This window comes from Ranitomeya variabilis, chromosome 1 (assembly GCF_051348905.1).
Source record: "Ranitomeya variabilis isolate aRanVar5 chromosome 1, aRanVar5.hap1, whole genome shotgun sequence".
NCBI classification, from domain to species: Eukaryota; Metazoa; Chordata; class Amphibia; order Anura; family Dendrobatidae; genus Ranitomeya; species Ranitomeya variabilis.
Genome location: NC_135232.1, coordinates 56769327 through 56795384, shown reverse-complemented (window position 1 = coordinate 56795384; position 26058 = coordinate 56769327). Strand labels below are relative to the sequence as shown.

At 43.0% G+C, this 26058-nt stretch overlaps 1 protein-coding gene across 2 annotated transcripts in view; it reads left to right on the top strand.

The window, feature by feature from the left end:
• The window catches only part of PIK3C3 (phosphatidylinositol 3-kinase catalytic subunit type 3), a 186704-nt gene that overhangs the window by 95212 nt on the left and 65434 nt on the right, over nucleotides 1–26058 (top strand). For both annotated transcript variants that reach the window (XM_077283882.1, XM_077283873.1), the window contains exons 20-21: nucleotides 1979–2063; nucleotides 3007–3081. In XM_077283882.1, the coding sequence (XP_077139997.1) occupies nucleotides 1979–2063; nucleotides 3007–3081 (160 nt within the window). The remainder of the gene's footprint in view (nucleotides 1–1978; nucleotides 2064–3006; nucleotides 3082–26058) is intronic.

Here is a 26058-nt window from a genome sequence, read left to right as displayed (position 1 = left end):
ACGCTGCGTGGCCTGTGCTATACGCTGCGTGGCCTGTGCTATACGCTGCGTGGCCTGTGTTATACGCTGCGTGGCCTGTGTTATACGCTGCGTGGCCTGTGTTATACGCTGCGTGGCCTGTGTTATACGCTGCGTGGGCTGTGTTATACGCTGCGTGGGCTGTGTTATATGCTATGTGGGCTGTTATACGCTATGTGGGCTGTTATACACTATGGGCTGTGCTATATACTACGTGGCTGTGCTATATACTACGTGGGCTGTTATACACTACATGGCCGGCCGCGAACAATCAGCGACAGGCGCAGTCCGGCCGTGAATTGGCGCGGGATTTGAACCACGCTTCGCTAATTGGTCGCGGCCGGCCGAATCCTGTGTATTCAATGTATTCTAAAATCTTCAGAAATAAACTACATACATATTCTAGAATACCCTATGCTTTAGAACTGGGCTACCATCTAGTAGTAGTTATATTCTTGTACATATGGGCAGTATTATAGTAGTTATATTCTTGTACATAGGGGCAATATTATAGTAGTTATATTCTTGTATATAGGAGCAGTATTATAGTAGTTATATTCTTGTACATAGGGGGCAGTATTATAGTAGTTATATTCTTGTACATAGGGGCAGTATTATAGTAGTTATATTCTTGTACATAGGGGCAGTATTATAGTAGTTATATTCTTGTATATAGGAGCAGTATTATAGTAGTTATATTCTTGTATATAGGAGCAGTATTATAGTAGTTATAATCTTGTATATAGGAGCAGTAGTATAGTAGTTATATTCTTGTACATAGGAGCAGTATTATAGTAGTTATATTCTTGTACATAAGAGCAGTATTATAGTAGTTATATTCTTGTATATAGGAGCAGTATTATAGTAGTTATATTCTTGTACATAGGGGCAGTATTATAGTAGTTATATTCTTGTACATAGGGGCAGTATTATAGTAGTTATATTCTTGTACATAGCGTCAGTATTATAGTAGTTATATTCTTGTACACGGGGCAGTATTATAGTAGTTATATTCTTGTACATAGGGGGCAGTATTATAGTAGTTAAATTCTTGTACATAGGGGGCAATATTATAGTAGTTATATTCTTGTACATAGGGGCAGTATTATAGTAGTTATATTCTTGTAAATAGGAGCAGTATTATAGTAGTTATATTCTTGTATATAGGAGCAGTATTATAGTAGTTATAATCTTGTATATAAGAGCAGTATTATAGTAGTTATATTCTTGTATATAGGAGCAGTATTATAGTAGTTATATTCTTGTACATAGGGGCAATATTATAGTAGTTATATTCTTGTACATAGGGGCAGTATTATAGTAGTTATATTCTTGTACATAGGGGGCAGTATTATAGTAGTTATATTCTTGTATATAGGAGCAGTATTATAGTAGTTATAATCTTGTATATAAGAGCAGTATTATAGTAGTTATATTCTTGTATATAGGAGCAGTATTATAGTAGTTATATTCTTGTACATAGCGTCAGTATTATAGTAGTTATATTCTTGTACACGGGGCAGTATTATATCATTTGCATTCTTAATAATGGAGTGCACTATTGTAATAGTGATTCATGTTTATTATTATAACTTCTATGGAAGAAGAAACCTCTTGGTTGTCCTTTTTAAAATCAGTCTGCAGTCACTGTGTGCTGTGAGGATTGGACTATTTCTGAGCTGTGAGTGAGTGGCGGTGATGTGTATAGTCATGGGCAGAAGCCATCTAGTGGTTGCGGCCATGTTCCATACAAGTGTATATCGCGTACATCACCGCCGTTCACGGCTCAGAAGTTGGCGAATCCTCGCAGCGCACTGTGCCAGCGCTGGGGGTGTTCACAAGTCTGCACGCACACAGGGTGACTGACTTATCATTTTAGACAGGACATCTCCTTTTATACTGAAAGGTGACATCTCAGTAGTAAATTGTCACATATGATTGTTTTGTTTTTTTTCTGCAGAACTTTTTCAGAAAATACTCCCCGAGTGACAAAGGCCCGTATGGAATAAGCACAGAGGTGATGGACACTTATGTAAAAAGCTGTGGTAAGTTTTACAGATGAAATTTAAATAAAGAAATAAGTCTTCGTAATAGCCCTGATGATCTCGTATCCTGCCAGATCCATTGGGGATCGGAGCATATCCCCTCTTTCATTTCCTAATCTGTGCTGGAAGATCAAAAACTGTGGCCACCTGAATTTCACATCTATGCAGCCGATTGTCATTCATTTATGTGGCTGTACCGGCCTCCATTAATCTCTTAAGGGTTTTTGCTAGATTGGTTACAATATTTTTGACCCCTTTCAATAAATTCTGCTATTCGGATGCAGTTTATTTAAAAAACCCACCCCCACCACCTTTTACACACTGCCCCTGGGCCCATCCGCTGAGTCTCTGCCATTGCTCTTGCTGTGTGACACTGGCTGCCACGCTGGCCACGTTTCTTCAGTTCTGCAGCCGTTTTCAGATGCCAATGGCGGAGAATCAGCTGTGGACCCTGGTTGAGTGAAGCAAATTTTTGTATTGAAATCACAGCACATGCTTGGGGGCATTTATTTCCCCCTTTTGTGGAGAGTTAACGGTGTATTTCCATCTCCAAGACCCTATCCCAATATGTAGTAGGTGTAATAATAATAATAATATTCGCAAATATCTTCAATTAGAAATGTGGTGCAGTTTTTCTGATTCTCTAGGTCTCTTTCCTCATGAACAGGGCATTGTAGGACCTTAGGTATCCATGGCTTTGACCACTGGCAACTAGCTGTCACTATATCAGTGGTCGTAACCATGGATACCTAAGGTCCTGGAATGCCTGCACATGAGGAAATAGACCTAGCGCATCAGAAAAACTACACTACGTTTCTAATTGGAGGTAGTTGCGAATATAATTATTATTATTCCACTTACTACATATTGGGATAGGCTGTCCCCTCTCCAAGATCCTATCTCCTATGTTACCATTCTCATTACATTCTGTTATCCCTTGCAGCTGGATATTGTGTCATTACTTACATCCTCGGCGTTGGAGACAGACATCTGGACAACCTCTTGTTGACTAAAACAGGTGTGATATCTGTTTCTTTTCTTCCATTAGTTTCTGTGCCGGGTATGGGATGCTTGGGGTAACTGTTTTTGTTGTGACTGTTTGGGTGTCATGAGCTGCTTACCCCCTTTCAGACCGAGCCGCTTTGTGTGTTAGTGTTACAGGCAGGGCCGTATTTAGGGTTTCTGCTGCCCTAGGCACTTTTAGTGCTGCCTCCCCCATTGGCGAGTATGACACTATCGGCAGTGACTTTGGCAAAAATCGTTGATGTGAAAGTCGCCTTTTGCAGTAGATCCAGCAGTTTTTCTGCATCTGCCGTGTAACGGATCACTTACGGCAACACTGCGTTCAGCCTCATTCATTCCCTATGGGAATTGCAGACATGTGCGGCACTTGCGGTTTTGCCGTGATCCGACAAATGCGGTACTTGCAGCAATGGAAAAAAACACTGCTAGCAGTGTATTTTGTATCACCGCAAGTGCAAAACCGCAATTGCCGCACATGTCCGCAAGTAGCCATCACTACCTGTCCCTGCACCTTGCTAGCTCATCCCTATCCAACCCTCCCTGACCTAAAACTACACTATAAAGCTTTAGAAAAACAATTTTTAACTGACATATTCCATTGACATATAATGAGGGCTCCAGGCTACAGCGTGGACTGGGACGGGCAGTCTCCGGGTCTCCATTCTCTCTGTGCACACCCTGAGTCCCTGCCTCACTGCCTGTGCACAGACGTCCCTCCACCGGACCCCGTAACCACCGCTCGCAGTAGCATACCAGCAGAGGTGTATCTAGGGTTTCTGGCACCCGGGGCAAGAATTCATTTTGGTGGCCCCCCCCCTCCGCCAAGTACATATGCGATTTGCACACTCAGTCATGTACCGATGAGCTCCTCTCCTTAATGCTCTCAATGTTCAGTGAAAAACTGAGAGAAGCGGGAAGAGAAGCTCATCGTTACCGGACCACAAGTATGAAAGTTGCATATGAGTGAAGTGTCCATGTGACGACTACTGGAACCTGCAGAGCTGAATCCTGACATTGCAGCTTCTGAATTCTCACAACTCATGCACTGCACACTTAGGATTCTCCCTTGCCTGTGGACGGTCATGTCAGCACAAGCATGCGATTTGTATACTTCTGACCACATTCCAACTAGATGTGCCAGCCTCACTCAGTTCATTTTCATTGAGTGAGGCCACACATGTCTAGTCAGCACGTGACCGCATGTATGTAAATCGCCAGCATGAGAGAATTCTGACAGCGTGTAGTGCGCACTGTGAGAACTCAGAAGTCTGCAGTCACAAAGAATGACTGCAGACTCATTACAAACCTGAACATCCCCTTTAATGCTCCTAACATAAATAAAAACATGAGTTAGTCAGTATCACAAATAACATTTACATCCAGGTACCTTATAGATGACGTCGTCTCTGGAGCCGTTCTTCTTTTCTTCATCTTGTCCAGATCCCATGATGAGTTTTCTCATCCACATCCGTCTCTGCAGACTTCCATCTTCTCCGCTCTTTTGCAGAAAGTCTCCACATGATTAAAGATACAAGTGTCATTATAATGCTCCTGAATAAAAAATTGCCCCTCACTATATTGTCTGCACAAAATTTGACCCCCACACTGTCCCTCTTATGGTACATACTCTTCACACTGACCTCTCCATACCGGCCCCCTTCTTCATATTGTCCTCTCACACTGTGTCCCCCCTATAGGGCCCAGTATTTATACTCCATATTTATACTCCATCCTCCCACCCTGTGTGCATGGCTCCCCCATCTCCCCATCCTGCGTGCATGGCTCCCTTATCCTCCCACCCTGCGTGCATGGCTCCCTTATCCTCCCACCCTGCGTGCATGGCTCCCTTATCCTCCCACCCTTCCGTGCATGGCTCCCCCATCCTCCCACCCTGCGTGCATTGCTCCCCCATCCTCCCAGCCTGCGTGCATGGCTCCCCCATCCTCCCACCCTGCGTGCATGGCTCCCCCATCTTCCCACCCTCCGTGCATGGCTCCCCCATCCTCCTCCCCTGCGTGCATGGCTCCCCCATCCTCCTCCCCTGCGTGCATGGCTCCCCCATCCTCCTCCCCTGCGTGCATGGCTCCCCCATCCTCCTCCCCTGCGTGCATGGCTCCCCCATCCTCCTCCACTGTGTGCATGGCTCCCCCATCCTCCTCCCCTGCGTGCATGGCTCCCCCATCCTCCCCTGCATGCATGGCTCCCCCATCCTTCTCCCCTGCGTGCATGGCTCCTCTATCCTCTCACCCTGCGTGCATGGCTCCCCCATCCTTCTCCCCTGCGTGCATGGCTCCCCCATCCTCCTCCTCTGCGTGCATGACTCCCCCATCCTTCTCCCCTGCGTGCATGACTCCCCCATCCTTCTCCCCTGCGTGCATGGCTCCCCCACTTGACCCCGGAGTTTTATTAAAAAAAAAAAAAAAAACCTAGCTCAAGTGCGCCCCCCCCCGCATCCCGCCGCCCTAGGCACTTGCCCTCAAGTAAATCCTCCCAAGAATTTTGTGCAAAAAGACAATATAATATAAAGTAAATATTTATTTTATTGGAAAATAATAATATTAAAATGTATATAAGATAATTAATATAACAGCTGATAGAAGCACATATAATAATCAATATCTAGATATGAGAACATACAAAAATTACATTAATACAAAAATCCAGGTGATGCAATAATAAAATATAAAAAGCTGACACAAAGGACCCCTAGATAAATATATACACTAACAATACAGAATTAATATGTATATATATGGCTGTGTAAAAAAACCGTTACACAGGAGTATTGCAGCCACAAAATGTATAAGTACCCAAGTGCACTAGTGCTGAATAAGGAAAACATATATGTCCTAGAATAAAGCCAAAGAACATCTAATAAAAGTGCAAGTTGCAAATAAAGTGCAATAATATGTGCATTGCAGCAAACTAAATTTACACAAAGTGTGGAACAACCACAAGAAAGTGCTAAAAGTGCAGTGGTAACTAAGTTTGTGTAAAAAATCTATTTATAAAAAACCTATATCAGATACTCTAGGAACCTATATATGTATCCTGTAGAGGAACTATCCATATAAGACACTACTGAAAAGCCTATACAATGTGCTGCAATGCCTGTGGCTGTGTGTTATCTGTGTGAGACACAGCTGGGAACCCGTAAAGTGTCGTAGTGCTAAATAAACAAAAATTTACGCCCCCCTTGCACTTTTATTAGATGTTCTTTGGCTTTATTCTAGGACATATATGTTTTCCTTATTCAGCACTAGTGCACTTGGGTACTTATACATTTTGTGGCTGCAATACTCCTGTGTAACGGTTTTTTTACACAGCCATATATATACATATTAATTCTGTATTGTTAGTGTATATATTTATCTAGGTGTCCTTTGTGTCAGCTTTTTATATTTTATTATTGCATCACCTGGATTTTTGTATTAATGTAATTTTTGTATGTTCTCATATCTAGATATTGATTATTATATGTGCTTCTATCAGCTGTTATATTAATTATCTTATATACATTTTAATATTATTATTTTTCAATAAAATAAATATTTACTTTATATTATATTGTCTTTTTGCACAAAATTCTTGGGAGGATTTGTTTGATAAATTGTGCTTGACATAATTTGTTTTACATACAATTGGTTACCCATCTGATTGACTTGCCCTCAAGTGCCTAATGGCAAATACTGCTGGTTACAGGGCTGTGAAGTCGGTAAGCTAAACCTCCGACTCCTCACTTTCCGTGACTTCGACTCCACCAAAATGGGCTCCGACTCCACAACCCTGCCAGGACTGTGGATTCGGTAAGCCAAACCTCCTACTCCCGACTCCTCAATTTCCATGACTCCGACTCAACTAAAATGGGCTCCGACTCCACGACTCCGACTCCACAGCCCCGGTTAGTGACCCAGCCTCATTTTCCAATTCCGACCAGGGGAATTACTTTGTGGTAATAACTCTGGAACGCTTCAACGGATCCCTCCGATTCAGAGATTGTTTTTTGTGACATATTGTACTTCATTCTAGAGGTAAATTAAGGTTGATATCATTTGCATTTATTTCTAAAAATATCTAAATTTGACAAAAATAAAATTGAATTTTTCGCCATTTTCAATCCTTAAATTTTTTTTGCCCTTAAACCAGAAACTTTACACACACAAAATAGGTAACAAATAACATTTTCCACATGTCTACTGCACATGTGCATCCGTTTTGAAAAAACTATTTTTTTTTTTTGTTAGAAGGGTTAAATATTTCTCTGTAATTTCTAATTTTTCCAACAAAATTTACAAAACAATTGGGTTTTTTATTTTTAAAGAAGTGCGCTTGAGGGCCCCATGTGACAAAATATCCAAAAGTGACACCATTGTAAAAACTCCACCCTTCAAACTGCCCAAAACCACATCCAAGAAGTTTATTAACACGTTTTTAAAGCAATGTGGAAGGAAAAATGAACATTTTTTTTTTTTTAACATCAATTTTACTTTAGCCAACCCCCCCACAATTTTTTTTTTTTTTTCAGAAGGGTAACAGGAGAAAATGGATCTCAAAATTTCTTGTGCAATTTCTCCTGAGTCCAACAGTACCCCATTTGTGGGGGAATGCTACTGTTTTGGGGCAGGGCTCGGAAGGAAGGAGCGCAATTGGACTTTTTGAACACAAAATTTGCTGGAATCGAGAGCCGACACCATGGCTCATTTGCAGAACCCTTGAACCCAGAAATTGGTTATGCAATGTCTCCCTGAGTATGGCAGTACCCCATATGTGGTCAAAAACTACTTTTTTTACCACTCTAATGTGGTTTTAGCCCCAGATTTTACATTTTCGCAAAGAGAAATAGGTCAAAATGACCATATAATTTGTTACACAATTTCTCGTGAATGTGGCATATGTGGCTGTACAGTACTACTTAGCCATACGGAGAGTCTTGGGAGGGACGGAGCGCTATTTGCCTCCTGGAGCGCAGATTTTCCTAGAATAGTTTGCGGACTCCATATACAGAGCCCCTAAGTGTAAGTGCTAGACGAGCAGAATACCCTACTCAAGTAACCCCATTTTGGATATTAAACCCCTCTGGGAATTTATCTACAGGTGTAGTGATGGTTTTGACTCCATTGGTGTTTTGCAGAAACAGCCAGCAGTGAATGTTGTTGAGTGAAAATGCAAATCTGCCGTTCTAGTGCCCAACTTGTGCTTCTGAGACATGCACCCCATAAATTAAATGGGCTCTCGCTGCTACAATAATGCCAAAGATGTGGATGCTAACTGCGGTTTAGGCAGACTGTGGGGCTCAGGAGGGGGGCATTTGGATTTGGGAGAGCAGATTTCCCTGGAATTCTTTTGGTAAGAGCCATGTCTGTTTTCCAGAATATTTGTTCTACCAGTACTGTGGACACCCCCCTATATTTCTATTAACAGATGACAAACCTAAATGATGACTTGGGTTTTTTTTGTGGCTTGAGTAGAAGCTTTTGCGGCATTTTGGGGTACAGAACATTATGGATCATATTTATCCTGTGCTCTACGCTGAGCACTTACATTGGGGTTTCCTTCAATCCTACAAAATATGTGATTCGGATGAAACCCTGAGCAATCAAATCACTATAATGAGGCAGCAGAGTTACTCTGGATTCCATTTGGCCTCTGTTAAGCGTTGTCTCTTTTTTCAGAGGTGCTCAAATCTGTGGCCGACCATGTGGGGGGCCAAAGGCATACCCCCTCCCTTCATGTGGAGGGCCAAAGGCACTCCCCCCTCCCTTCATGTGGAGGGCCAAAGGCACTCCCCCCTCCCTCCATGTGGAGGGCCAAAGGCACTCCCCCCTCCCTCCATGTGGAGGGCCAAAGGCACTCCCCCCTCCCTCCATGTGGAGGGCCAAAGGCACTCCCCCCTCCCTCCATGTGGAGGGCCAAAGGCACTCCCCCCTCCCTCCACACTCCCCCCTCTCTGTTATCTGATGTGTCTATAGACTATTCTATTGACAGCAAGAACATCACCCAGTGACCTGCACTTTGGAGTATTTTTATGTAAAGTGTTGTGCAGATTATCAATTTATCACATTGTCAGTCAAATTAAATCAAATAGTCTGAGCCGATCAGCTGATTGAAGGCGCACAACAATCAGGAGGTGTTGTCAATCAATCCTGATTTCCAGACAAGGCTGCGGGATTAGTGCAGATTTTAGAATTGTGATTTGTATGGATTTTCCCTAAATACTGATCCATTTTAGAGTAATATGATGGAATAAATCTTATTTCTTCCGCTTCTATTTCCTTCTCAGTTCTAAATGAGAATAAATGATTTTTGTGCATGTTGCAGGCAGCGTTAAATACAATTACTGTTTAATCTAACTGATTGCAGGCAGCATAATTTGCTGTGTCTGTCATGAATTTTATGTGTGGAAGGCTCGTTCTTGTTGCCAGGTGGAAAAAAAAAAAAAAATTGGCCCAAATGGATGGATATTCCCTAGACTGTCAGAAGAGGGCACTGTCAGTCCACCTCCTCGTCCACCTGAACACGCACACAATATTCTTTTGTTTTCTTGTTTTTCGGGAGATGAGTCGCCGAGAAGATGTTTTGTTTATTAAATTGCTTGTTTTTTGCTTCCAACAATCTGAAGCATAAATTGAGTCTGCAGATAAATAATCACATTGTGCAAAAATGTTAGATTAAAACTCCACGCTCTATAAAATGTCACGCATGGCATGTCACCGTCTGTACTCCAAATGTACCCTCCTAGGCTGCTGGCTGGAGCGATCTGGTGAGTGCTAATTACCTGCAGAGGGTCTGTGTGCGGCTTATTCCACTCACACCCTTCTATGAAGGAATCTGAGAGGAAAGTTTTCAGAATGTATACATCCAACATAATACAAACTCATAAACCACTATCTGTGTATCTCTCTATCCCTCTCTTATTTATCCCTCTCTTATTTATCCCTCTTATTTATTCCTCACGCTTATCTATCCCTCTCCCCATCTATCCCTCCGTTTCTGTCCCTCTGTCTCTCTCTCCCTCCGTCTCTCTCTCCCTCCGTGTCTCTCTCTCTCCCTCCGTCTTTGTGTCTCTCTCTCTTTCTGTGTCCCTCAGTCTCTCTCTCTTTCTGTGTCCCTCAGTCTCTTTCTGTGTCCCTCAGTCTCTTTCTGTGTCCCTCAGTCTCTTTCTGTGTCCCTCAGTCTCTTTCTGTGTCCCTCAGTCTTTCTGTGTCCCTCAGTCTCTTTCTGTGTCCCTCAGTCTCTTTCTGTGTCCCTCAGTCTCTTTCTGTGTCCCTCAGTCTCTTTCTGTGTCCCTCAGTCTCTTTCTGTGTCCCTCAGTCTCTTTCTGTGTCCCTCAGTCTCTTTCTGTGTCCCTCAGTCTCTTTCTGTGTCCCTCAGTCTCTTTCTGTGTCCCTCAGTCTCTCTCTTTGTGTCCCTCAGTCTCTCTCTTTGTGTCCCTCAGTCTCTCTCTTTGTGTCCCTCAGTCTCTCTCTTTGTGTCCCTCAGTCTCTCTCTTTGTGTCCCTCAGTCTCTCTTTGTGTCCCTCAGTCTCTCTCTTTGTGTCCCTCAGTCTCTCTCTTTGTGTCCCTCAGTCTCTCTCTTTGTGTCCCTCAGTCTCTCTCTTTGTGTCCCTCAGTCTCTCTCTTTGTGTCCCTCAGTCTCTCTCTTTGTGTCCCTCAGTCTCTCTCTTTGTGTCCCTCAGTCTCTCTCTTTGTGTCCCTCAGTCTCTCTCTTTGTGTCCCTCAGTCTCTCTCTTTGTGTCCCTCAGTCTCTCTCTTTGTGTCCCTCAGTCTCTCTTTGTGTCCCTCAGTCTCTCTCTTTGTGTCCCTCAGTCTCTCTCTTTGTGTCCCTCCGTCTCTGTGTCCCTCCGTCTCTCTGTGTCCCTCCGTCTCTCTGTGTCCCTCCGTCTCTCTGTGTCCCTCCATCTCTCTCTTTGTGTCCCTCCGTCTCTCTCTGTGTCCCTCCGTCTCTCTCTTTGTGTCCCTCCGTCTCTCTTTGTGTCCCTCCGTCTCTCTTTGTGTCCCTCCGTCTCTCTCTTTGTGTCCCTCCGTCTCTCTCTTTGTGTCCCTCCGTCTCTTTGTGTCCCTCCGTCTCTTTGTGTCCCTCCGTCTCTGTGTCCCTCCGTCTCTCTTTGTGTCCCTCCGTCTCTTTGTGTCCCTCCGTCTCTGTGTCCCTCCGTCTCTCTCTTTGTGTCCCTCCGTCTCTCTCTTTGTGTCCCTCCGTCTCTCTTTGTGTCCCTCCGTCTCTCTCTGTGTCCCTCCGTCTCTCTCTGTGTCCCTCCGTCTCTCTCTGTGTCCCTCCGTCTCTCTCTTTGTGTCCCTCCGTCTCTCTCTTTGTGTCCCTCCGTCTCTCTCTTTGTGTCCCTCCGTCTCTCTCTTTGTGTCCCTCCGTCTCTGTGTCCCTCGGTCTCTCTCTTTCTGTGTCCCTCGGTCTCTCTCTTTGTGTCCCTCGGTCTCTCTCTCGTTCTGTGTCCCTCGCGCTCTCTCTCTCTCTCTCTCTCTCTCTCTCTCTCTCTCTCTCTCTGTCCCTCGGTCTCTCTCGCGCTCTCTCTCTCTCTCTCTGTCCCTCGGTCAATCTCGCGCTCTCTCTGTCCCTTGGTCTCTCTTGCTCTCTCTGTCCTTCGGTCTCTCTCTCTCAATTCAATTCAATTCAAATGAGCTTTATTGGCAGGACTAAGTACATTAGCATTGCCAAAGCATATGGTAAAAATAGGGGAGTGGGGTAGGGAGGCATATAGAGGTCCAGGATATATCAGGCTCTTTAGTCGGGAGATAGGGACTTTTTCAGGGTGGGGTATAGGAGTCCATGACATATCGGGCTCTTTAGTCGGGGGGGATAGGGACATGTCTATGGTGGGGTACAGGAGTCCATGACATATCATGCTCCTCTTAGTCTGTGGCAGTCAGTGACATATTCCGCTGCTGTGGACACTGCACTTTCCTCTTTCCCCAGTATTATCGGCAGTTTCTCTTCCTCCTCCATGGAGGTGAAGTTTGGGAGGAGATCAGACAGTCTATTGAGGTGAGTGTCCCTCACTGCGGAGTATTTGGGGCACCTCAGCAGGAAGTGGGCCTCATCCTCCACGGCTTCCTGGGGGCACTGCTGCCAGAGTCTGCTCTCTCGGGGTTTGTAGTTCTGTCGGTGCCGCCTGGATTCGATGAGTAGGCTGTGGGCGCTCAGTCTGTATCGGCTCAGGATCTGTCGCTCTTTGGGGTTTTCTGGTTTCTCTAGATAAGGGGCCAGTTTGTACTCCCTCTGTAGGGTCTGGTGTATCGTCAGTTTCTGCGATTTGTTTGTCATTCCTCCAGATGCTGAGATATTCCTCTTTGACTTTGTGTACCATCTTCCAGATTTCGCCTTTTGTCACGCCATGTAGATTGATGGCTTGGTCAGACTGGCTTTTGGTACTTTGTGTTGGGAAGTTTCCTGGGGCTTCCTGGTATAGGAAGGCTTTGTGATGGTAGGACCTGGGACTACTACGTTGTAGATGAGCCTTGAATGACAGCGCCTTCTTCTGGATTGCGAGGTGTAGTGGGAATCTGCCCAGTTCTGCTCGGCAGTCGCTGTTTGATGTGCTCCGATGGACTTGGAGAAGATGCTTGCAGAACTCTAGGTGGAAAATTTCAGTCGGCCAAGCGTTCCACTTTGACCAGTTTGGGTTTGAGACTGGGCCCCAGACCTCACTGCCGTACGGAAGGTTTAGGGCAATGATGGAGTCATAGATTTTTAGAAAGACTGTTACTGGTGCCTTGAGATGGTACAGATGTCTTGTGATGGCATAGAAGGCTTTGGATGCCTTGTCTTTCAGTAACACTGTGGCTTGCTTGAAGCTCCCTGACTGGCTGAGTTCTAGGCCCAGGTACAGTTGTAGCCAAAAGTATTGACACCCCTGCAATTCTGTCAGATAATATTCCGTTTCCTCCTGAAAATGATTGCAAACACAAATTATTTGGTATTATCTTCGTTTAATTTGTCGTAAATGAAAAAACACAAAAAGAATTGTCCTAAAGCCAAATTGGATATAATTCCACACCAAACATAAAAAAGGGGGTGGACAAAAGTATTGGCACTGTTCAAAAAATCATGTGATGCTTCTCTAATTTGTGTAATTAACAGCACCTGTAACTTACCTGTGGCACCTAACAGGTGTTGGCAATAACTAAATCACACTTGCAGCCAGGTGACATGGTTTAAAGTTGACTCAACCTCAGTCCTGTGTCCTTGTGTGTACCACATTGAGCATGGAGAAAATAAAGAAGACCAAAGAACTGTCTGAGGACTTGAGAAACCAAATTGTGAGGAAGCATGAGCAATCTCAAGGCTACAAGTCCATCTCCAAAGACCTGAATATTCCTGTGTCTCCTGTGCGCATTGTCATCAAGAAGTGTAAAGCCCATGGCACTGTGGCTAACCTCCCTAGATGTGGACGGAAAAGAAAAATTGACAAGAGATTTCAACGCAAGATTGTGCGGATGTTGGATAAAGAACCTTGACGAACATCCAAACAAGTTCAAGCTGCCCTGCAGTCCGAGGGTACAACAGTGTCAACCCGTACTATCCGTCGGCGTCTGAATGAAAAGGGACTGTATGGTAGGAGACCCAGGAAGACCCCACTTCTTACCCCGAGACATAAAAAAAGCCAGGCTGGAGTTTGCCAAAACTTACGTGAAAAAGCCTAAAACGTTTTGGAAGAATGTTCTCTGGTCAGATCAGACAAAAGTAGAGCTTTTTGGGCAAAGGCATCAACATAGAGTTTACAGGAGAAAAAAAGAGGCATTCAAAGAAAAGAACACGGTCCCTACAGTCAAACATGGCAGAGCTTCCCTGATGTTTTGGGGTTGCTTTGCTGCCTCTGGCACTGAACTGCTTGACCGTGTGCATGGCATTATGAAGTCTGAAGACTACCAACAAATTTTGCAGCATAATGTAGGGTCCAGTGTGAGAAAGCTGGGTCTCCCTCAGAAGTCATGGGTCTTCCAGCTGGACAATGACCCAAAACACACTTCAAAAAGCACTAGAAAATGGTTTGAGAGAAAGCACGGGAGACTTCTAAGGTGGCCAGCAATGAGTCCAGACCTGAATCCCATAGAACACCTGTGGAGAGATCAAAAAATGGCAGTTTGGAGAAGGCACCCTTCAAATATCAGGGACCTGGAGCAGTTTGCCAAAGAAGAATGGTCTAAAATTCCAGCAGAGCATTTTAAGAAACTCATTGATGGTTAGCGGAAGCGGTTGGTCGCAGTTATTTTGGCTAAAGGTTGTGCAACCAAGTATTAGGCTGAGGGTGCCAATACTTTTGTCTGGCCCATTTTTGGAGTTTTGTGTGAAATGATCAATGTTTTGCCTTTTGCTTCATTCTCTTTTGTGTTTTTTCATTTAAGACAGATTAAATGAAGATAATACCAAAGAATTTGTGTTTGCAATCATTTTCAGGAAGAAACTGAGTATTATCTGACAGAATTGCAGGGGTTGTCAATACTTTTGGCCACAACTGTAGGTGCACTTGTTGGTTTCTGTAAGTGGACAGTTGTCTTTCATAAAGGTAGGATGGCCAGCAGGTTTCTGCTTTCTTTTCTGGAAAACCAGAACGTTTCTTCTGGTTGATTGGCAGCACCCATGTGCTGCTGAAGGTCTCTAGGATTTTCAGATGATCTTGGAGGCCTTTCTCCGTTCATAACAGCACGAGGTCATCAGCATACAGCAGAAATTTCACCTGGGTGTCATGGAGGGCGAGTCCTGGTGCTGAGGACTCTAGGGCCACCTACAGCTCATTGATGTAGATGTTAAAGAGCGTTGGACTGAGGCTGCACTCCTCGGCTCTGTTGGAAATGGGCCGTCCTCCTTCCGGTGACCCTCACGCTGCAACTGTTCTCAGTGTAGGAGCTTCGGATTACATCATATGTTTTGCCTCCCATTACGCTCCCCAGCAGTTTTGGGAGTAGTCCTGGGTGCCACACTGAGTCGAAGGCCTTCTTGAAGTCCACAATTAGGCATTTATCTTCCCGTTCTTTGTATTGTGGACATGGCTTTTGATGAGGCTGTGCAGAGTGTAGATGTGGTGCGGTGGTTCGGCATGAACCCTGCTTGGCTCTTGCTGAAGGAAGTGCTGGATGAGGATCCTCTTGTTCAGGATGCAGTTGAAGAGTTTACCCAGTTTGCTGCTGACACATATTCCCCGGTAGTTTGCAGGGTCGTACTTGTCCCCGTTTTTGGGTATAGGGGTTATGAGGCCTTGGTTCCAGTTTTTGGGGAAGCAGCCAGCCTGCAGTACGATATTAAATAGTTTTATCGCGGCCTGGATGTCTGGAGGGCTGTATTTTAGCATTTCTGAGCGGATCACATCTGGACCGCTGGCTTTTTTACCTTTTATCCGTGTGATCTTTTCTGTTATTTCTGTCAGTGTGATTGGTGTATCCAGAGGATTTTGGAAGTCTTTGAATTTTTCTTCCATAGCCTTCAGTTTGTTCACAAGCTCTTTTTGTGCCGGGTTCAGGTCTTCACTTGGGATAGCTTTGTAAAGGTCCTTGAAGTACTGGAGCCAGATGTTGCCGCTCTGGATGTGGAGGCTGTTGCTTTTTTGGTTGGATCCAAGGTGATTCCACAGTTCCCAAAATTAGTTGTTTTCAAGGGCATCTTGAAGTTGGAGGAGATTGGTGGAGATGTGGTTTTGCTCTTTTCTTTCTGAGGATGGCTTTGTAGTTTTGTTGTATGGTGTGGTAGGCTTCTCTCTGAATGGGGTTTTTGGGTCTCTATGTTTATTATTTGAGGCCATTCTTGGGGCCTTCCGTATGGCCTTTCATTCTTTGTCAAACCAGTTGCTGGGATTTTGTTTACTTGGCCTCTTGTTGATGCTTCTTTTCAGGTCGGACATTCCTGCCATGGCATAGAGAATGTTGTTAAGGTCTCTTACCGCTAGGTGTACTCCTTCTGGGTTAAGTTCATACATGTTATTATGGAAGCGTTGGAGCTTCTCCTTGATCTCTGGTCTGTTGATGGCATCTTTATATTTTGGGTCCGACATCTTGGATCATTTGCAGGATGGTGGCCCTCTCTCTCCCCCCTCTCACCTCTGTCTCTTCCCCCTTGGAGTGGCACACAATGTAAAAAGGGTTTGTAGTGTATGGTCCAGCCGTCTTTATAATTGAAGCGAATGTCATCAGGATTTCACACCACAACTATTTAAATGCTCATGTAGCTCTTTCAAAGACCAGTCATTATACATTTACATGGTCTGACTGCTCCTCTGTTACTGAAAAATCAGTATTTGAATTAATATGCAAATGAGGCAAATGGTAGATCTGAAGCCTCTGTCACTCCACCTGCCGCCTCCTGCTTGTGACTGCTCCTTATCATGAAATCACTCTGCGGAAAGGCTGTCATTCATGGAGGAGGAGGCAGCACCGGGTGGGGAATAAAGCTTGAGTGACAGAGGTTTCAGATCTATCATAGTTCAACCTCATTTGCGTATCAATTCAGGCTCTGATTTCTCCGTAACGGAGGAACGGATCAATCATGTACATTTATTGCTGGACTTTTGAAAGAGCTACATGGGCATACACACTATTTGGAGAGGTGAAACCATGATGATAGATTCCCTTTTAATAAGGGGGTTCATGACCATCTGCATCAGTCAGTATTTGTATATGTACAGATACAAAATATCATTGAGTGCATGGGAAGGGTCCTGATTCTGATGTAAGACAGGATAACTGAGAACAGTTATATTAGTGAGGTGATGTGACAGCTGGAAAAGATGTTTTTCTGTGGCACTCCTAAAACAGTGGAAATTAAGAATTAACCTGGTTGTCTGGGGTAGCACATTCCAGATGACTGGTGCAGCACGAGAGAATAATTCTCATTCCCAAAGTTGGCACATGTCACCAATCAGTAAACAGACGGCATAAAATTTAAAGGTGTTGTGTAAGCCAGAGATACCCTAGTAACAACATGCATGCTGCGTAGGCACAGAGCAGTCATAATAAAATGGTTCTCCTATCATTTCTGGCAGGAGCACACTGCTGCCCTGCCTCCTGCTTGCTGGGGGCAGACTTCGTGACTGATGGTTTGGACCAGCAGCATCGTTATATATATCCGCTTTGGAAACATAGTGCCTGATCCTGGGTCAGCTTCAATGCTACTATCGGCTGACTCTGGCGATCCTGGATTGCTTTAGCTCAGTGCTTTTAAGCTTGATAGAAAAAAAGCTTCCTGTATGGAGATGAGCGTGTCCTATTCCCAGCAGATGATGGTGTTGCTATATATTGCAATAATCCGCCGATCGCAGGGTCAAGTCCCCTAAGGGGACTACAAAATACAGTTAAAAAAATAAAAAACATTTGAATCACACCACAATTTCTTCCAAAGAATTAAAAAAAATACATGTATTTATAGTAACTCCACCTCCGTAAAAGTCCAATCTATCAAAATGCTAAATTAATCTTACTGGTAAACCTTGTGATGAAAAAGAAAAAAAAATCAAAATGCCAGAATTGCTATTGTTGTTTCAGCAACAACACGGAAAAACAATGTAATAAGAAGTAATCAAAATGTCGTATCTGCCCTAAGATGGTGTCAATAAGAATCATCTAACCTGACAAAAAACAATTTTCACAGATCTATCCTCCACAAAAATGAAAACGTTAGGGGTCTCAAAAAAAAGTTGACAAAAGCAAAATGTTTGTTGTTTTGTTTTTACAAAGTTATAATTTTTTTTCTCCACTTAAAACAAGACAGAAAACTATGTATGTCTGATACTGTCGGAATTGTAGCGACATGGTGCATCATGTAATTTTTACATGATAATGCACTCCGTAAAAAAAAACATAAAACAATTGTGGAATTGCACGTTTTTGCAATTTCGTCACAGTTGGATTTTTTTCCCCACAGTATGTTACTTGGTAAAATGTAACAAGTACAACACATAAACCCTCAAATGGCTGTATTAATGGTGAAAAAGAAACCCCCAAATCGCAAAGATGGAAAATTGCCCCAGTCGCGAAGGGATTAATCAAAGGGACACTTTATATCCGAATAATGATTTATTTTATTTTTTTTGATCATTTGTTTGCACTTTTTCCGTCCTGTTTTTGCTTCCTAGCAGGGGATCTGCAGTGACTAACATGACCCTGTCCCCATCTGAGCGTCGCCCGACACCACTGTCTGTCTTGTTTCATTTGGCTGTATAACTCTCTCATCAATGCAAACAGCAACATCTATAACCTGTAATCCGACGCTAAGCTGCTCATGGGTCAGACTCAGCCCCGGAGACCCTGCTATCCCCCTGTACAAATGGCCCCCGAGAAGCTGCTAATGTCATTACAGGACCCTCCCTTCAGCTCCTCTCTAATTTCCAGGTCATTCGGAACAGAGCTGGATACAGATGGACCTTTTCTTAGAATATTGATTATCAGCTGTCTGGTACCAGTCATCCGTTTCAGTGGTTCTCAGTGACTTATAAGGGTATTCCACTAGATAGGTGACAAGTGATACATCAGTGAGGGGGTCTAACCTCTGGGACTCCAAAGTATTGTTATATTTAACATTTATGGCACATCTTGGGGATATAGTATGCCATTAATTTCTGATACTGAGCCCGTACTTGTCTCGAGAACTAGGGTCCCCTATCTAGGCGTCCTGCTGCTGTTGGTGGAGAGGTGCGGCTCACCTCATCGCCTTTTGTTGTAATGCCGATTCATCCGGGCAAGAGTGCCATGATTGCCCAGTAGTGATGAACGAACATGCTCGGATTAGGTCTTATTGGAGTATGGTCATGTGCTAATTGAGTATCTTCAGCGTGGTTGAAAAATATGTTTGACTCCCCACGGCTGCATGTTTAGCGACTGTTCGACAGCCACAACACCTGCAAGGATTGCCTATCAGTCGCTAGACATGCAGCCGCGGGGACCGAACATATTTTTCAAGCATGCCAAAGACACTCAGTTAGCACATGAGCATGCTCATAAGATCTAAACGGAGCACGTTCACTCATCACCATAGCTTAGCCATCTCTCCATGGACAGCCTCTGCATCAACCAGCGAGATGACCCTGTACTAAGAGAATAAGTCGGCACTGATAATCAAATCCGCAGCTTATAACAGCAGTGTATGCAGGTTGTCCAGGAGCGGTAATCAAACAGGAAAAATACATTCATGGCACTCACTGAAGGACTCTTGATTCATCCTTATTCCAACATAAAGTGCAAAACAGGTTTGCAGTTAGGACTCAATACAAGAAGCGACCACTTGCTGTGTTGTGTCCTCTCATTGCAACTCCTTCTGAGTTTATTAATTTAATGGCCTTAGCTCAATCTCCAACCATGATGACTTGATAGATGAACACTCTGTAGGTAGATCAATCTTGTGCAAGCCTATCTGGGTCCACCAGGGTCTTCTTCAGCCTTACCTTGATGGTATCAAGCCATCAGGTTGCTGGTCTTCCTCTTCTCGTTGTTCCTTATGTTCTTCTGACCATGATGTCTTTCTCCACTGATTGCTCTCTTTGTATGATGTGTCCAAAATAAGAAAGTCGTAGCTTGGTGATCCTAACTTTCAGTGACCTGTCTGGCTTGATTTGTTGCAAAATTGATTTGTTTGTTCTTCTTACCATCCATAGCATTGATAACATCCTTCTCCAGCACCACATTTCAAAGTCGTTAATTCTTCTTCTGTCTTGTTTTCAGCTGCATACTTTGTTACAATTAAAGAGGACCTGTCACTTTCAACAAAAAACTTGACTCAAATACCTTCTAAAACCTTTTCCATTTTGCGCTGCATTTCTCCATTGCAGAGATATTCACATTTGTTGCTTTTGGAGCCCAACCTGTGGAATCTCTGCCTGGAGTGCACGTGGGCGTTTCTTCAGAGTTTTCTCTGGTGGGGGGAGAAGCTCTTTCACCTGTCCCTTCCAGAGGCTGCCAATCACAGCTTTGCAACATCTGAGACACATCAGCTGCTGAGCTATGATTGGCTACATGGTGTGAGTGGGAGGAGTGAACGTGCACGCGCCCCCAGAGAAGACTCTGATGAAAGACCCAGTTAGTCTGCAAACAGAAATTCCACATGCTACGCTCTGAAAGCATCAAATGTGAATATCTCTGCAATGGAGCGATGTAGTGCAGAACCGAAAAGAGCTTCAGAATCAAACAAGCGTAGGGATTTTTACTGAGTATATTAAAGCTTTTTTTTTTTTTAATTATAAGCAAGTGACAAGCCCTCTTTAAAACAAATTAACAGACATTTGCCGAGTACCTTAATTGATTAATTATTATTATTATTTATTATTATAGCGCCATTTATTCCATAGCTCTTTACATGTGAGGAAGGGTATACATAATAAAACAAGTACAATAATCTTAAACAATACTAGTCATAACTGGTACAGGAGGAGAGAGGACCCTGCCCGCGAAGGCTCACAATCTACAAGGGATGGGTGAGGATACAGTAGGTGAGGGTAGAGCTGGTCGTGCAGCGGTTTGGTCGATCGGTGGTTACTGCAGGTTGTAGGCTTGTCGGAAGAGGTGGGTCTTCAGGCTCTCTTTGAAGGTTTCGATGGTAGGCGAGAGTCTGATGTGTTGTGGTATAGGGTTCCAGAGTAGGGGTGATACGCGAGAGAAATCTTGTATACGATTGTGGGAAGAGGAGATAAGAGGGGAGTAGAGAAGGAGATCTTGTGAGGATCTGAGGTTGCGTGTAGGTAAGTACCGGGAGATGAGGTCACAGATGTATGGAGGAGACAGGTTGTGGATGGCTTTGTACGTCACGGTTAGGGTTTTGTACTGGAGTCTCTAGGTAATGGGGAGCCAGTGAAGGGATTGACAGAGGGGAGAGGTCGGGGAATAGCGGGGGGACAGGTGGATTAGTCTGGCAGCTGAGTTTAGAATAGATTGGAGGGGTGCGAGAGTGTTAGAGGTGAGGCCACAGAGCAGGAGGTTGCAGTAGTCAAGGCAAGAGATGATGAGGGCATGGACTAGGGTTTTTGCAGATTCTTGGTTGAGGAATGTACGGATTCATGAAATATTTTTGAGTTGAAGTCGGCAGGAAGTGGAAAGGGCTTGGATATGTGGTTTGAAGGAGAGATCAGCATCAAGGATAACCCCGGGGCAGCGAGCTTGTGGGACTGGGGAGAGTGGGCAGCCATTTACTGTAATGGTTAGGTTCGTTGGGGGGGTCGCGTGAGATGGGGGAAAGATGATGAATTCTGTTTTGTCCATGTTAAGTTTCAGAAATCTAGCGGAGAAGAAGGATGAAATAGTGGACAGACATTGAGGGATTCTGGTTAGTAGGGAGGTGATATCTGGTCCAGAGATTAATGAATTAATTAGACTTTATCAACTCTTGGGTTCTAGAATAGAGGAAACTTTTTTTTTTTTGTTTGTTTGTTTTATTATTCTGTGGTGGTCTTGGGTAATGTTTCTAAACCAATCACACCCTACTCAAATTATTTGTAGAAGGTACAAAGCTCTGATCATACACAGAGTTTTACCACCCAGAGACATGGAAGCTAGGGAGTAGAGTACTGCCCCCTCCCTTGGTGCAGTAGGGTAGAAGAGGGGAATGATACATGATTGTGTGGTGGTTTAATCACCTTGCCAAATTTCATGTCTTCCCACTCCTCCGGTATGATGTCAAGTGGGGTGGGGGGGGGAGGGAACATCTACAAAGCTGTCTATATGATCAGGCAGAGCACTTCAGAATTTCTCTGCCTGATCTTTAGGGAAGTGATCCAGGTCATCTAACACAGACTGTAGGATCATTTATCTTTTTTTTTTTTATATAATTAGTTCCAAACTGCGAATAAAGAGAAAGTGAAAACATTTACACCAGACGATGTTGCGGCATTAAACGATCGCCAATCAATAAATATATACTGATCAGCCGACAATTATCTGTTTACCCAAGCAGATCACTCTTGTGATGCAAACGGAATGGTCTGTAATAAATCATTTATTGACATAATTTTCGTCAGCCCGAGTCATGGTTACACAGGGCGATGCTCCGCCAACAAGGATGATCTTTAGTGCAACCCAAAATATTAGACTAATGAGCGCTATTGTGTAAATAGGCAGCCTGATTATACCGCACAACGGTTGTTATACTGCACCTTCATGATAGTGCAGCACACACACATTACATGGGAAACAAATGGTTATTTCTATGACGCTGCTGCCCCCCACACACTGACCTATAGAGGACACAGCACATGGAGACCCTTCCAGCTCGGCTTCTCATGTAATAGAGATCTCAGATCTACATCGTACATCATGGAGGGTTTTTTCCGCTGTTGTCATTCCATTGTTCTATTTCAGATAAGCTCTAGATTTATGAAGCTCAGGAAATACTTTCTTATTACATGGACAGTCATTGTAAATCTTTTAACCCATACTTATGAAAATAGAAAAAGAATGTCCCCGTGCATATTAATGGAGATGTTACACTTTTATTTTCAAGCAGTGCACTTGAGCTGTGCTGCTGCAAAGATATGCTGCTTGTACTGTACAGAATGTATGTTCTACCGCATAATAACAAATGTCAATCTGCTGTGTCCTACATTGACATGAATTGTGACCTTAAAAAGAAAACCTTTCCATTGCTGTCTCCTAGTTTACATGCTGGCTGGTGGGTTAGTATATAGGTATTCACTCATCCATGTGTTCAAGACTGTAACTGCGAACTAAAACTGACCTGTGAATAACAAAATTATATTATAATACCTACTGCTATTTACAAGAATATAATACTGCCACCTATCTTCATTAAAATGCCTACTATAATACTCTCCCTATGTGCAAGAATATAACTACTATAATACTGCCCCCTATGTACAAGAATATAACAACTATAATACTGTCCCTATGTACAAGAATATAACTACTATAATACTGTCCCTATGTACAAGAATATAACTACTATAATACTGCCCCCTATGTACAAGAATATAACAACTATAATACTGTCCCTATGTACAAGAATATACCTACTATAATACTGCCCCTATGTACAAGAATATAACTACTATAATACTGTCCCTATGTACAAGAATATAACTACTATAATACTGCTCCTATGTACAAGAATATAACTACTATAATACTGTCCCTATGTACAAGAATATAACTACTATAATACTGCCCCCTATGTACAAGAATATAACAACTATAATACTGTCCCTATGTACAAGAATATAACTACTATAATACTGCTCCTATGTACAAGAATATAACTACTATAATACTGTCCCTATGTACAAGAATATAACTACTATAATACTGCCCCCTATGTACAAGAATATAACAACTATAATACTGTCCCTATGTACAAGAATATACCTACTATAATACTGCCCCTATGTACAAGAATATAACTACTATAATACTGCCCGCTATGTACAAGAATATAACTACTATAATACTGCCCCCTATGTACAAGAATATAACAACTATAATACTGTCCCTATGTACAAGAATATAACTACTATAATACTGCTCCTATGTACAAGAATATAACTACTATAATACTCCCCCTATGTACAAGAATATAACTACTATAATACTGCCCACTATGTACAAGAATATAACTACTATAATACTGCCCCCTATGTACAAGAATATAACTACTATAATACTGCCCCTATGTACAAGAATATAACTACTATAATAATGCCCCTATGTACAAGAATATAACTACTATAATACTGCCCCTATGTACAAGAATATAACTACTATAATGCTGCCCCTATGTACAAGAATATAACTACTATAATACTGCTCCTATGTACAAGAATATAACTACTATAATACTGCCCCCTATGCACAAGAATATAACTACTATAATACTGCCCCTATGCACAAGAATATAACTACTATAATGCTGCCCCTATGTACAAGAATATAATTACGATAATACTGCCCCTATGTACAAGAATAGAACTACTATAATACTGCCCCCTATGTACAAGAATATAACTACTATAATACTGCCCCTATGTACAAGAATATAACTACTATAATACTGCTCCTATGTACAAGAATATAACTACTATAATACTGCCCCTATGTACAAGAATATAACTACTATAATACTGCTCCTATGTACAAGAATATAACTACTATAATACTGCCCCTATGTACAAGAATGTAACTACTATAATACTGCCCCTATGTACAAGAATATAGCTACTATAATACTCCCCCTATGTACAAGAATATAACTACTATAATACTGCCCACTATGTACAAGAATATAACTACTATAATACTGCCCCCTATGTACAAGAATATAACTACTATAATACTGCCCCTATGTACAAGAATATAACTACTATAATACTGCTCCTATGTACAAGAGTATAACTACTATAATACTGCCCCTATGTACAAGAATATAACTACTATAATGCTGCCCCTATGTACAAGAATATAACTACTATAATACTGCTCCTATGTACAAGAATATAACTACTATAATGCTGCCCCTATGTACAAGAATATAATTACTATAATACTGCTCCTATGTACAAGAATATAACTACTATAATACTGCCCCTATGTACAAGAATAGAACTACTATAATACTGCCCCCTATGTACAAGAATATAACTACTATAATACTGCCCCTATGTACAAGAATATAACTACTATAATACTGCTCCTATGTACAAGAATATAACTACTATAATACTGCCCCTATGTACAAGAATATAACTACTATAATAATGCCCCTATGTACAAGAATATAACTTTTAAAAGGTTTTGTGCACATGTTCACGGTTTGTTGCACGACATTCTGTTGCAAATCGTGATGTTTGGCAGGAAAATCGCTGCATAAAATACTTGTTTTTTTGCCAGGTTTTTACCTTTTTTTAACATGTGGTTTTTTTGCGTATTTTCCCCACTCGCTCGTATTGGGTGAAATACACTACAAAAACGCTGCAAGAATTGAGAGGCTGCAAATATGTAAATAATAAGCAAAATGTGCATGAGAATTCAGAGACCTTTTCATCACTTTTCTGGTATTGTAAAACGCTGCGTTTTTTCCATTCCAATTTTTTTCAGAAGTAATGCAACTAATGCTGCCCCATAACAAACATAACAAGCACGTGTGTCTGAAGATCAGCAGCATTCATCCATATCCTGCTGCGTTCCTCACCCCCGCACACTGCGTAGCCATTCTTCTGGCACCATAGATGGTCTTTGCATCCCGCTATGACATGCAGAGCTGCCTCCTGGATTGTTAACCGTCCCTTTTGCTGTTATCCTATGATACGTGGTATGTACCCGCTGCATGGTGTGTACGGGTCCCTGGCTCACCTCTGCTGTACCGTCCATCCACATTAGGCCAGTGCATTAAGCCTGACATAGCATCGCTACTACAGACAGGGCCAAGCTCTGCCGACTCCATCATTATCCATCACCGGCCTCGGAAGAAAGCTCTTAGCCGTTCTTCTCACGCCCTCTCTGAGCCTTTCTATTCGGAGACTCCTTTTCTTAGACTGTGCGTTTCCTGAGAGATCAGGCCATGAATTATCCAGCGCCGTGTCCTGTCGGATAAATGTCTCGCTGTGAACACATTTGGTTATAGAAGACTGACGCCGACACGCCGCCTCGGAAGCGCTGTCAATTTCCTCGTGATGGTGGTGGCATTTGAAAGTGCTGAGCCAGACAATAACTGTGTCCCGGACTCCAGGGTAAGTTTTGGCAGAGGCGCTGTGTGTACATTGGGCTTTATGTGCCGAGTGTCCTGATGGAGACGCCGTCGTATTTCAATTTACGTAAGTGCCAGTGACGGGCGCGGGGAGCAGATGTTTGTTTTCAGCTGCTGCGTCCGCGTTTTACAACAGCTGCTTCTGAGGATTCTCTCTCTTATGTGGTAGCGGAATTATTAATAGGTGGATTGGGCGGTGAGGAGTCTGAAGAGGATATAAAGAGACGATGATTCATGACATAAAATAAGCGCATCAAGGGTATGATGTCAGTATCACCAAGTGCCATGTGCATGGCTTAAA